Source organism: Triturus cristatus, chromosome 12 (assembly GCF_964204655.1).
Source record: "Triturus cristatus chromosome 12, aTriCri1.1, whole genome shotgun sequence".
Lineage (NCBI taxonomy): Eukaryota > Metazoa > Chordata > Amphibia > Caudata > Salamandridae > Triturus > Triturus cristatus.
In genome coordinates, this window is record NC_140595.1 from 430,507,518 (window position 1) to 430,522,048 (window position 14,531).

The 14,531-nt window shown below is 43.7% G+C and overlaps 1 protein-coding gene across 1 annotated transcript in view; it reads left to right on the plus strand.

The window, feature by feature from the left end:
* Window positions 1-14,531, plus strand: part of LOC146776065 (polycystin-1-like protein 2) — an 865,077-nt gene that overhangs the window by 514,363 nt on the left and 336,183 nt on the right. The window contains exon 22 of the mRNA XM_085637447.1: window positions 3,700-3,925. Within this exon, the coding sequence (XP_085493573.1) occupies window positions 3,700-3,925 (226 nt within the window). The remainder of the gene's footprint in view (window positions 1-3,699; window positions 3,926-14,531) is intronic.

Consider the following 14,531-nt stretch of genomic DNA (forward strand, 5'->3'; position numbering starts at 1 on the left):
TCTTATCTATAGAGGAGTGGTTAATGGGAATAGTATTGGCCAGGGTTTTGAGGAATTGGGCTTTGTTGATGGTGTTCCAACTCCTAAAGTATCCAGGTTCCGGTAGGGGTATTTTAGGATTAGTAAGGTTGTTTATGGAAAAGTTTATGAGATAGTGATCTGACCAGATGCAAGGAGTGACATCTGGGTTTGTATGGTCATGTTGGTGGTCATAACTGGTCTAATGTATGTCCTTTAATGTGAGTGGCGGCAGTGATATACTGACGGAGGTTTAGTCCCGTGAGTAGATCGGTTAGTTCCGCTGAGTGAGGTCCACCTGCTGGGTCGTTCGCCCAGTAGTTAAGATCACCAATCATTAGTATTTTTGAGTGGTTTGTTGTGATGTGTGTCATCTGTTCACCCAGAAGCTGTGGGAACTGTGGCATGCTCTGTGGTGGTCTGTAGAGTATGACACATACTAGTGGGCCGGAAACGGATTCTAGTTTAATCACTAGATTATCTACTTGTGGTAGGTCGAGAGGGGTAAGTGTAGAGAATTGTAGGTCTTGATGTATTATGGCTGCCACTCCCCCTCCTGTTTTACCCTGATGACAGTTAGCTTGCAGGATGTAGTAGTCGACGGGTAGGGCTGCTAGGATATCAGGGGAGGAGTCCTGTGTTAACCAGGTTTCTGTTAACAATAGGATATCTGGTTTTTCGGTCGCCAGTAGATTATGTATTTCAAGTTGGTGTTTGACCATGGAGCGGGTATTTAGATAGATAACTGTTAGGGGTTGTTCCCTGTTTGTGGCCTTGATGTTCAGTGTCTTATTCTGGAATGTGAGACCACTGAGTTCGGGAAAAGAGGATCTTTTTGCCAATATCCCGTTCGTGGCTATGTTAGCCAGGCAGCTCTCGTCGATAGCAAGTGCGTTTGAGTGGAGCGATTTAAGTTTGGCCGTGGAGTAGGTAGTGTTTTGAGCATATTGGCATGCCCCTTGCCCCGGTCGGCCGCGGACGGGCGCAGATGGGCTTGCCTTTGGCGCCGCCGGCACGTTCGCTGTGCTCCCGCTCTGCTGGCGGCATTTGTGTCTGTAGTCAGCCTTAGCCCCTCCCATTCTTCGCTGATTGGCGCTTGTAGCGTTTCCACCAGGAAGCGAGTGAGCCGGTGTGACTGCGGGTAACGGCGCGGTGAGTGCGATTCAAATTTTAAAAGATCTAAGTGCAGCAAGTAGTTGGTGACATTCAGATTCAATTAGCAACACAATTTAAAAGAACAAGGCGGTAGAAGCGCTCGCACTAGACACAGGCAGTGGCACCTTCAAAGTGGTTACTCCCGCACTGCTGGCGACATTTGTGCCTGTAGTCAGCCGTAGCCCCTCCCACTCTTCGCTGATTGGCGCCTGTAGCGTTTCCACCAGGACATTTTAGGTACACATTATTTCTTTTTTGATTTTTTATATTTTGTCCTCAACACTGTATTCCATTGATATTCTGGGGTCGATATTGAGAGAGCACACAATTATAATGAAAATGCTGATGAAGCATTAAAGTATTCCATATTTTCATGTGTGTACACGAATATTGTAATCAAGGTATCTCGCATGCAGAAGCCCTGTCTTTTCCAGAGCAGTTCAGTCTGGGGTCACAGTTTCGATGCTCATGTGTCTGTGGGAGAACCCTTTCTACACTTCAGCAGAGTGACATAGATAAAAATACTGGTAATTTGAAATTCAGTAAAATTGAATCCTAACTCCATTCTACTACACAGATCAGGGACTTCAGACTTAGAAGTTTCAAGGAATAGGCAGAGTGGCCAATTGCCCAGGGTCCCCACAGGGAAAGTGATTTGTCTTTCTATGTCACCTCTATTTAACTATCTAAATGTCTTATCCTCTGCCTGCCTAACACTACATCTGACTTGGTATCTTGGAGTCTTGAATCAACAGAAAATAGACAATCAAAATCAAGGTTGTTCCGAACAGGGGGCCAGAAAATGTGTCTTGCCCAGGGCCCCACAAATCCTTAAAATTACACCTGTTTCAAATAATCCCAAATCAGTGCAGGTATGTGTCATGAATGTGTAGTGTGTACAACCCAGAGCAGTGGTGCCAGAAGATATCAAATGATGGACGGAATAAATCATGCATTCACCCCAGTCAAGAGATCTGGGTTAAATCCATCATTATTTTGCTCACCACGCCACCGCCAGTTTAAACCCAGCCATATGAAAATCATTCTTGACCCTGTTCCTTATGGGAACAGTCCAGCCAGAACTGCCCAGCCAGGTCCTCCCTGGACCTGAAACAAGCATCCTGGGACCCGTTTCTGGGTATTACGTCTCATCAGCCAGGCTATCTTGAATCCAGAGGCACAGTAAGCAAGGGACCCATGTCTGGGCATACCCATCCCACTTAGGGTGATAAGTGCTACGCAAACAAATGATGGACGGACTGCTGAATAAATCATACTTTCACCCCCAGTCAAGAGATCTGGATTTAATCCATTGTTAATTTGCTCACCATGTAACCCCCGGTTTAGTCCCAGCCATATGCAAATCAGTCTTCATCCTGTTCCTTATGGGAACAGTTCAGACCGAGCTACCAAGCCAGGTCCTCCCTGGACCGGAAACAAGCACCCTGGGACCGGTTTCAGGGTATTACCCCTCATCAGCTCTGGCCACAATCGGGAAGGGTCTAGGTGGGAAAAAAGGCTTACGGGCAAGACAGCTGCCAAGCAGAAGGATGTGAGTGAACAGGATATCCTGGTACCAAGTATTGTCCTCTTCCTCTCTTAGTACTTCAGGTGGAACAGTTCACATGCTGTGATCTTTCCGAAGCTTGGTTGTGGGAAGGAAGCAACTCAGCAAGGTTTTAGTACCTGGTTTTAAATGAAACACTACTTACAGAGCTGACAGCTATTGTAAAATAGTGTCTGTGCAAACCTCTGTTAAGTTATGTGAACGTCATACATTGCCAGCATTTTATACTAACAAACAGGAGGGGCTGGTGCAGGTAAGCGCGGTGTGGCGGGTGTGGGGCTTAAGTTGACTGACGCTGGTGAGGAAAACTATCATTAAAAAAAAGAAAAACACTTACCTTGTGCTTGCCGCATCGCTAGATCGGTGATGTGGCGAGGTCAAGGGAAGTGTTTTACTTTTTTTAAAGTTATTTTACCTCATCGTCGTCAGTCAACCCCCCCGCCCCCCACCCCCCCACTACTGCGCTTACCTGCACCGACCGTTCCTGGAACCGATGTCAGTCCTGAATGGTGAAAATACCTGCTATAGTCAGAGCCTTGATACCCAGATTATTTGAGGATAAAATATAGAAAAAACAGGAAATAACTGCTATTTATTAATACATTTCCCAGCGCATTAGTACTTTCCAGGTCATGTTACTCAGGAAAAAGGCCCTTAGGTGAAAAGTGTCAAGTTTTAAAATGCCTTAACAAATATATAACTGACACGTCTCTGCACTTGCGCTCTAAATGCAGCAACAGCCTTCTCTTTTTCAGTGGTAATTAGTTAGTTAAATAATGTAAAACATTTAGACTAATTGTCGTTTCCATCAGACTTCGGGGTGGTTCATGCCCTGCTGGTCATTGCTGGCCAAGCATATAACGCACATTTAGAGATTATTGGAGATATGTGGCTTTAAGTTTAAATGAAAGCCATAAAAAACATGTCTATATATAATGTCCATATGTATTTACCTTTAGATAATCCTGCCGAGACGGTCCACATCAGTGGAGGATACTACCCTGCTGGCCGTGGGGAATATAACAGCAATGCAGATTAATGTCACTTCGTTTGACGCCTCTCTGGTGGTTCACGTGGAACCGGAAGAAGAGCTCCCCCTAGTGCTCTACTTGTCATATGGCTATCATCCGAATGAGACCAACTATGACATCAAAACCCAGCTGCCGTACACGCAGAGCAATGGAGGTATGTGATGTGGAAACCGTATGCTGTCTCATAAAACAAACTCTAAATCCAAATTGGTTTTAGAATCTGAGAGTTGTTTAGAAGGATCGGACCTCAAAGCAACTGGAAACGATTCTATATGAATCACTCCCAGAAATGGTTTGAAAAACATTTGTCTTGAATCAATTTTGTGAATGCAAATGGTTAACAAGTGTTTCCGATGCAATAGGTGTTGCAATTGTGAGAGTTTGAGCTATTGGGATTGTAAATGACAATGCCTTTTTTATATGTGTTTTGAAAACCTGCAAGAAGTGTGGAAACACGCACTTTGTTCTTCTAGTCCTTGCGTGCGAGAAGCAAGGTTGGCAATAAAAGAGGCGCAGTTACTTCCATCCTTGCTTCTCATAAGCAACTACTATAAGTACAAAGTGCATGTTCACACAGCACTTTCAGGTTTTCAAAGCACATAAGATAAGATAAGAGCAAGATTTACAGCCCCGTTTACAACAGAGCTCTGTAAACCACGAGCACTGGTCTGAAATAGTGCTGACAAGCTCTGAGTAACAACACATGTAACAGGGGAGGTCCTTGAAAATGGGTGGAACTTTTAAAAGCCCATATCCTGAATACAGCATGTCTTGCAGAGACAGCTCAAGCGCTGCCTCGGTGAGACTCAAAAAATACCCACTTGCATTGAAATGAACATTAGTTCGAATCATTTATTTCAAATATAAATTTGTGTTGATTTTTTTTCTTTCATATCTTCAACCTTTATGGGAAATTTCACTCTTACTGTCACCCTCTGCCGAATCCTATTCCTATCTCTCTTCCTATCTCTACATTTTTACCATGTCTTAATCCTCTCACCCTTGCCAAAACCTGCAGTCCGCTTTCCTAAACCGAAACAATACTATATGCATCTCTGTTTTTCACCATTACAATGTCAGCAGGAGAAATCTGGTCAAATGTGAACAGCAGTGCTTGGAAAGAGGCAAATGTGCGAAACGTGGTACACGAACCCCCAACTCCACTTGTTATGCCTCATTTTGAGCTAGACAACTCGTGATGATGGGGTAACACTAGACTCGGTAAATACTGCACTTGCCATATTGGTAACACCTATACAGAATTACGCCATCATTTTACTGGGGCACCGTTAATGAGGGCCCTATGTTTTATGACAAACTATTCAAAATAAGCACTTATTACCATGGAATCTGGAAAACAAATAGGATCAACAATTTAGTACGCAAGGGAATAAGATTTTATCTAACATTTGACTGTACTAGTATGTCCACATAAGAAAACATTGGCATAGCCAAAAGACTGGGCTTATTGGTTTTCCCAATGCCTTTTGGTAATGCTGTGCAACATGGCTAAAAGTAAAAAAAAAAAAAGTCATTTTTTAGTCTTGCACATGCATTGTGAAGTATTTACATGTGTCACTGCGTATGTGTGCATGCAAAATGATGTGGGCACCATTTCTTTTCTTTACTGATCTTAGATATAATGGTGTATTAAAAAAAATGAAAATGACGCAGCATGAAAAGGCTTTTCTTTTAATGCAGCAGGCCCAGCAGCAATTTGCTGCCTGGCTCTCCTACCCTCCCAATTTTTTTTAAAAAAAGGCTGCGGGCTAGAGAGCAATGGAAGAGCAGTTGAGGGAAACTACGAGGTATGGGGTGGGGAGGGAAAAAGCAGCGCATGAGGGAAAGCACCAAATAGCAGGGGGAGGCAGGGAGCATGAGTGAGGTATCACGTTTGGAGTGGTATAAGCACACGAGAGAGTGCTTGCAATACTGGGGAGAAAACAATACAGAGTGCAAGGGTGGGAGAAGTACATAAGGTAGGGAGCTGGAAAAACATGGACTCTCATTGAGTGCTTAAGAAAAAAACAAGTATTGGCAAAGTGGAGTATTATGTGGTAATGCTGGCTAGGCTTCACCATGCAATAGTTTCATAATACCCCAAAGATGATCCTTGGATTCACAATAATAAATCCTTTGCTCAGTCCTGGTAGAGTGGCAAAGAGCAGTCAGTCTTTACTAGGGGAACATTAGTTAAGCATTTAAGAGTACCAACGTGGACAATAAGTAATTGACACAACTCTATAGACTTCCAACACTGATTTATGAAAATAAAGCAGATTTTTATTTTTATTTAGACTCCAAAATGAACAATATCAGATACATGTAACCAGAATTATGGATATTAAAGGAAAACATAAATCACAGAAGATCACTACTGAGAACCTTTGAATTGCGATCAATGGTTAAAAATGGTGGTGACAATCGGCCACTAGCAGGTTCAGTTACATGGAACCCAAGGAGGGTACATGTGATGTGAGTCTCAGTACCAAGCCACAACAGTCAGTTTGAATATACCTGGCTGAAGAAGCCTGGGTGCAGAGTTGTCCTGGTTGTCCTTGGTGCTGAAGCAGAAACCACAGAGATCTGGTTTTACCGCTTACATAGTGCTAGGGGGAAACAAGGTGCAAGAAGTCGACAACAAAGCGGCTGCAGATGTCGGATTGTGGAAATATGGATTTTTCTGGTCAGTTATGTCCCCTATCTTGGACCCCAACGGTTTCATGTATAAATCACAAGTACATGTATGTTCCCTCCAGTTCCAGTTATGAAGACGCAAACACATGTGCGTCCACCGCCAACATGTCCTCTTTCAGATCCGCCAGGAATGGGCTGGATATTCCATTCCTAAGTATAAAAGGCCACCGCCTTTATATGGTTCACTTATGCCATTTTACAGTCCAGGCAAGTAGGCCCTGATTCTGCCATCAAGCTTTTTCTGCCTTCTGCCTCTGAAAGCTTCAGTCTGAGCTCGCATCTGTATCCATGAACTTTGTCCTACTCTCTGCGCGGCTAACGGTGCCTGACATCAGCCTGTTGCCTGCCAAAAACTGTATTTCACCTTCGAGATTATCTGCTCCGCTCCCTACCCAATGCATTCCTGTCTAGTAGTTTAAGTAAACATTCTTCCAGCTACCGAGCAAAAGGCCCGGCTTCTCTGTCATTTTTTCAAGTGATTCATAGCCCTGTTACTATGGAAGATTTCGGCCCTCGCATCTAGTGTAGACACTTAGACGCTTGTACACGCACTAACAGTCAGTATAGTCAGTATAGAATAAGATTCTACTCTAAGAGACCTCTCTTTTGGATAACATAGTTCTTTAAACATAGGATGTTAGATATGATTCGGGATTAGGTTGACTTGACCCTCCAGACTTCTGTCGCCACATGTAGAGCTAAATGTCAAGTCCCCTTCACCCCCTAGTTGCACGTCAATCACACGTCATGCTGCTGCGCGCGCATTTCTGCCTAGTATTTCTGCTGACATTGCGAAATTCTTTCATGGAACCACCCTATTATGACATCATACCTGATGACGTTCTTTAGTTACACCCAGTTACACCCACTTTTGCTACGCATGTATGTTTTATCTTTACTATCAATTGTTACGCCTCCTCCATCTGTTTCACTGTAATGCCTATTGTATAAAAATGATTACTTGTCAATAAAGTGTGTTCTTCACTTCCTGAACCTTCGTGGTGATGGAATATGGAGCTCCTCAATTTAAATTGATTCTGGAATAAAGCCCGTTCCGAACCTCTAATACCACGGATTCTGCCTCTTATTTTACTGAGCTATTGTTATAGATTTTCCGCATCAAATTAAGTCCCGGTAATTAAATTATTTACCACATAAATGGCGCCCGAACAGGGACACTTTCTCATCTCACGCGCCGGCGGTGCGTTGCAGGCCCGGTCTCCTGTCACAGCTGGACGGACAACAACGCGTACCCACAGGATTTCCTGTATCTCCCTCCTGCCGAGCGGGGGTAACTGAGGCTGCGATCAACACCCAGACGAGGCAGTGAGAAGTGCGAAGTATCCCGACCAGAGCCTAGCTGAGAGAGCAAGATCCGAGGTATACAGAGGCCCACCAGTTTTCCGAAGTTTCCGAAGTTCCGAGTCGAGTCCAGTCCGGTTCAAGTTCAGTTCAGTTCCGAGGCCTTCCGTTCCGAGCTACCCGGTGAGTACCATTATCGGGGAGGCGTTCTGACGTGCACATAGGTTGTGCCGGTCAAGACGGGTTTGGGTACACAAATCCGGTCTGCACTGTTTCAGCAGTGTATCTGTACTGTTTAGCAGTATATCAAGTATGTCTAGTATATAATTCAGATTTACCTAGTTAGAATCGAGTATTATGCTTAGTGACTAGTTCCCTAAATGACCATCATTGTTTATTCATTAAATGTTAAATGTTAAAATGTTTTAAATACGTTCTGTATATTGTGGTGTGAATGACTGTTCATTATTGTGTTTTATGGTATTAAACGTGTTCAAAATTAGGTATCAGATCAGTTCTCAATATGCCGCTCTTTTCGAAATTAAGACAGATCAAAACCAGAAAAGGGGTACTCGAAGAAGCTGTTCCCATTCCTCCTAGGGACACTCCAGGGTACTTCATGTATCATAAACATGGCCTAGACGCCATATTATTTCTTGATCTATGGGTAGACTACACCAAGGAATTACCAGAAAGTCAGAGGTGGCCCGCAGCTGGGACCTGGGATGCAGGTTGCATTATGAAAGTAGAAGAAGAATTATGGAAAAGGAAAGCTAGACAGTCACAGAAAGATGCCATTGAATTATGGCGTAAAGAATCATACAGACGTACAGAAAAAGCGCTCAGACAGGAAGAGAAAAGTAAGGAAAATTCAAATAAAGCTCGAGAAAGTGTATTAAGTGAAGAAGGTACTCGAGTAAAGTCAGAACAGACAGACAGACAAAGAAATGCCCTTGTGAATGGTATGTATCCTCTTCTGGCCGAAGGACTACCTAAGGCTTCTCCGGAGATACCAAGAGACTTGCCACCCCCATTGTTTCCGATAAAAGCACATCCCAAAGGGCATCCCAGAACCGCAGAAGATGTTTTTCTTTCCTCTTATTTAGACGACGCAGCTCCCGCGTATGCTAATGTTGCGCCACATAGACCGCCTGCCGAGGGGGTTCAACGCCAAGACCCTCCTTCGTCTGTACCTCTGCAACAGCAAACTCCGACACAAGTTCCGGCAAGCACATCTGTTTCTACATCCGCATCCACACCTATGGTTGCTATATCCCGTTCAACGAATCCTTTCACATCCAGCACCCCAGGTGGTGCTACCAGAGGTACATCAAGCATTTTTTCTACGCCACCCAGAACAAATAAACTTTCCTTTCAAGAATTAGCCCACCAACGTACGCCCAAACTAGTAACTCCCAACACGCTCAAGGAACTTCTAATAGACTGTAGATATGACCCTGTGCCCGGAAAAGGGGACGAAATGATGCTGGCATCATTACGTATCCGACGAGCTGCAATATATTTAGGGAAGCTACCAGGAATGACTGCACATTTAGAAAATATATATCATTTTGTTCAGTCAGGGCGAGACCCTGAGAGTATTAACAGAGCCATGGAGTACCAAAAGGTGGAAATACAGGGGGAACTGTTACGTTTCCTCATAAACTGTGTGATCAGAAATCAAGATCAACCAGGGGTAAATCCGGAAGAAATGCAAATTCTTACCACATGGGGTAAGAATATATCAGAGGGGAGACACGATAAACGATCATGTATAGTAGCTATGAGCCGAAAGATCCGCAAAGAAATAGAACGAATACACGAGGAAAGATTAGCAGTAGACGAACCAGAACAAACCGAGGATGAGGAAGAACTAGAACTGCCCACAGGACAGTTAGAAACCATGGCCTATGTAGGTAGAGGAAGATCTTGCAATAATACTAGATGCTTTACTGATCCGATATGTCCGATACGTTCAGATAATAACAGAAAATTCCAAACTCCTATAATAAATATAAGGTCCCCCGAACATTCATTCCAAGCCGCTGACAAATTACTCCGAGAACGAAGGGATTATCATATACTCGATTCTATGGACGAACAAGAATTAGCCAGGTCAGCCGTTCACTGGGTTGATAGTCCTGGAAAATATGGTGATGATACACTAGCACATACGTTTTTGAACCTCGCCCCAGATGAACAGCGTTTAGCTGGTATCTATATGATTCAACAACTCCTTATATTATATAAAAGCCAACACTCCGATCCTGGTCCCTTACCTGATATATTGACTGAATTACTCACGAATAAATGGAGAGGTTCCGGTACTAAGTTAATTAGAGAAATACTAGAATCCAGAAAGCAGTACATCCTTTTTGTATGTCCTGAACATGTCTCACTGCCCATCAAGGAAAGAACGACGTATTACATGGATAGACAGAATCCCTTACGCGAAGTGCACCCGATAAAGGGTGATGACAATGAGTTTAAACGTGTGTTTGTATACACACCCATATCTAAAATAGAACTTTTAGAAATGAAGAAAGTGGTACCCAGTCATGACAAAGACCCAGCGGGTTTCCACCGTGAAATTAAAGATATGTTACTCATGGGAGAATATACCTACCCCGACATTATGACAATATTGAAGGTATTAATGCCTGCGGGCATTTACGAAAAACTCAAGGAAAAGGATTGGGAGGTGGGAGACCAGAAGATAGATTGGACAGCATTAGAAAACGAAGAAAAAGCTCGAGGTCCAGGTTCAGGGCTCGGGGACAAGATCAAAGCACTACCAGGTTTACTAGTACAGGTACTGCCACGTTTATTAACTACGAAAAAGGAAGACTGGGGTGCAATCTCAGCCTGTAAACAAAAATCAGATGAAGACACTAGTGATTTCTATTCCCGATTTGAGAAATGTTTTGGTATAAATAGTGGAATAAAAGCAAGTAGCGAGTCGTATCCACATCTGTTTGTGACAAAGTTAGTTGAAAATGCCTTGCCCCAAGTTAAGAATAGAGTATTGAAGTTCGAGAGTACCTGGCAAGGTAACACTCCGTCACAAATGTTACAAATGCTACAGTACCATCACAATAGAATTAGAGAAGAACAAGAACATGAACACAGACGCATGAAAGACACGAAAATGAAAATGCTAGTCTCCCAGACAGTGCCAGTTGACGGTCATAAGAAGGGTATAACACAGTCCAGTGTTTCAACAGGTCCTGTTAAAGGGACGTGCAACTATTGTAAACAGCCAGGTCATTATGTACACGATTGTCCCGTTTTAAAACATAATATCGCCATAGGTAACACAAAAGAAAGACCACGGCCACTTAGACAGGAGCAGAATCAACAAGGAACTCCGCAGCATGCACAGTCCATGCCAGCTCCGCAACAGTCTATGCCAGCTCCACCACCGCAGCCTATTGCTGCCACACAAACAACGACCCGACAGATGTATCAGACCGCACAGTATGACTATCCTGATTATCAACGATACTCATGAAACAGCCTAGAGAGGGAAGTTGGCTTACCCCTTATTGAGGTCCCTGTAGATCAAGAAGGACCTTATGTACACAGTGAACTGTTAGGTCAAGATAGAAAATTCTTACTCGATACAGGGGCAAGCCGAACAACAATAAAACGTAGTGAAGTTCCAGGGGCACCCCTCTCAGGCTCACAGAATATTTCCCTTGGTTTTTCAGGAAAACCTATCATTAACGAAGTAACACAGCCTCTTCCACTTACGATCGGTCCCTTGACACGAACTACAGATTTATTACTTACTAAATCATGTCCAGAAAACTTGTTAGGCATAAAAACTTTGAAAGCTCTCGGAGCTATAATATGTTGTTCTCCAGAAGGAGTAAGATTATTTTTACGTGATTTCAAAGGGCACTACGTGTCCCGAGACATGGATCACCGACTACAGACTTTACCGACACATTTATGGGCACAAGGCCCTACAGATGTTGGTTGCATGAACATTACATCATATCGAGTCACACTAAAGGCAGGAGTGGTACTTCCACGAATGCGACAATACAAGTTACCCCCAGATGCTGTAGTGGCTTTACTACAAATCATTGATGAGCTTATTACCCAAGGAGTGGTTGTGGAAACAGACTCCAATGTATGTAATTCACCGATAATTCCGATTCTTAAACGAACTGATCCAACAGCCCCGCCAGTATACCGATTGGTTATTGATCTGCGCGAATTAAATAAATGCATAGTACCACAATACCCCGTAGTCCCAGACATTTCTTCGTTACTGACAGCCATTGATTCCGAAGCAACATTCTTTACTGTAATTGATCTCAAGAATGCCTTCTTCAGCGTCCCAATAGATCCGGAAAGCCAATACTTGTTCGGATTTAGTTTAAATGGACGAAGCTTTAAATTCACACGCGCACCTCAAGGATTTACAGAAAGCCCCAGCATTTATAGCCAAGCACTGAAACGAGAACTCGACAGTATCCACATGCCAGTCAACACTGCCCTGCTTCAATATGTCGATGATCTGCTGATCACCGCTAGAAGCGAACCTGAATGTGAGAAAGCCTCACTGACGGTATTACAATTTTTGGCCGGAAAGGGGCACAAGGTGTCCCCTTCTAAGCTGCAATTCTGTGTCCAGCGAGTTGTTTACCTCGGTCACTCGCTGTCCAAGGAGGGAAGGCAGCTTACACCAAATCGCATCCAGCTAATTGCTAATATGCCAATACCCAAGACACAAAAGGAGGTGCGGGCTTTCATAGGCCTCACTTCATATTGTAGGCAGTGGATCCCTCAGTATGCATTTCTAGCAAAACCCCTCATTCAATTGACAACACAGGAGGCAGCCACATCGACTGTTCTCCCTTGGACTCAGGAACATACACAAGCTTTTGAAAGCCTAAAGGAAGCCTTATGCCAAGCACCTGTTTTAGCAACACCATGTTACAATAAACAGTTTACACTCTTCGTTACAGAACGCGAAGGTACTGCCTTGTCAGTACTCACACAGGAACAAGCAGGATCACACAAACCATGTGCTTATTTTTCTAGTACATTAGATCCCGTAGCTCAGGCTTTGCCTGCGTGCCTGAAATCAGTGGCAGCAACAGCTTTAGCAATCAGACAAAGCGATGCCATAGTATTAGGGCATCCATTGACAGTACAAGTACCACATGCAGTAGAGGTTCTCTTGAACCGCACACAAACACAACACTTGACTATAGCACGACTCACTGGTTACGAATTAACATTGTTTCAGCCACATATAGAAATCAGACGTTGTAGTACATTGAATCCTGCCACACTGTTACCTGTAAATGGAACAGACCCACTAGCACATGATTGTATTGAAGTTATCACTATCACGACGAAACCCAGACAAGATTTGACAGACGTCCCATTGTCAGACCCAGACCTGACGTTGTATGTAGATGGTTCATGTATGAGAACAGGTACAGGAGAGCTAGTGGCCGCTTACGCAGTCACAACAGACACTGAAATCATTGAAACAAATTGCATAAATACCTTGTCCGCTCAAGCAGCAGAGCTCATCGCTCTGACACAAGCCTGTATTCAAGCAACAAATAAAAAAGTCAACATATACACTGATTCACGTTATGCATTCGGAGTTGTACATGATTTCGGCGTGCTGTGGTGAGAGAGAGGTTATTTAACTTCTCACGGTGCCCACATTCAGCACGGACCCCTTATTCATGCCTTATTAGATGCAATACATCTACCCACTGCAATATCAATTATGAAATGTAAAGCTCATACGAAAGTTACTGATATCATTTCTCAAGGCAATGATCTAGCTGACAGAACAGCTAAACAGACTGCTCAAACTCAAACATCCGACATGACAAAGACAATAGTCACGACACCAACACATTGCATGATGGTTAAGGATCCCGCTCTTGACGTAATCGACATACAGACACCTGCTACACCAGACGAAATAAAGAAATGGACTGAATTAGGAGGGATCCAAACGGATCAAGGATGGATGACGAAGGAAAAATCTGTGTGGTTCCTTCCTGATTCAATGGTCCAAGTCGTTATTAACACTGTACATAGTCCAGCACATCTAGGAGAAAAAGCTATGCTAGACAGCATCCAACACATTTGGTTCAACAAACATTTACGAGCAGCAGCTAAACAAAAAGTTCGTACCTGTATGATCTGTTGTCAGTTTAACCCAGGTAAAAGCATTCCCGTAGAACAGGGTGGATTTCAGCCTCCTGATCACCCTTTTGAAGTCCTCCAGATGGATTATATCCAGATGGAACGATGTCGAGGATTCAAATATGTTCTCGTAGTTGTCTGTGCTCTTTCCCGTTGGACAGAGGCATACCCGGTTTCAGATTACACTGCCCCGACTACTGCCAAACAGTTAGTTCGAGAATTCTTCCCACGGTACGGTTTACCACGTGTTGTCTACTCAGATAACGGCCAGCCGTTCGCATCCGAATTAATGAAACACGTTTCACTTTTGTTAGGCTATCAGTGGAAATTTCACTGTGTCCGACACCCCGAGGCAGCAGGTCTCGTGGAAAGACATAACCAGACCCTGAAAATTAGATTGTCCAAAATATGCAGAGAGAAAGGTGTCGATTGGGTAGTAGCCTTACCCGTTGCACTTTTTTACATGAGAATGGTAGCACACTCTCGAACAGGGCTATCCCCTTATGAAGTGATCTTCGGTAGACCACCAAATATGTGGGGGACGCCTATACCACGCAAAATAACTGATATTG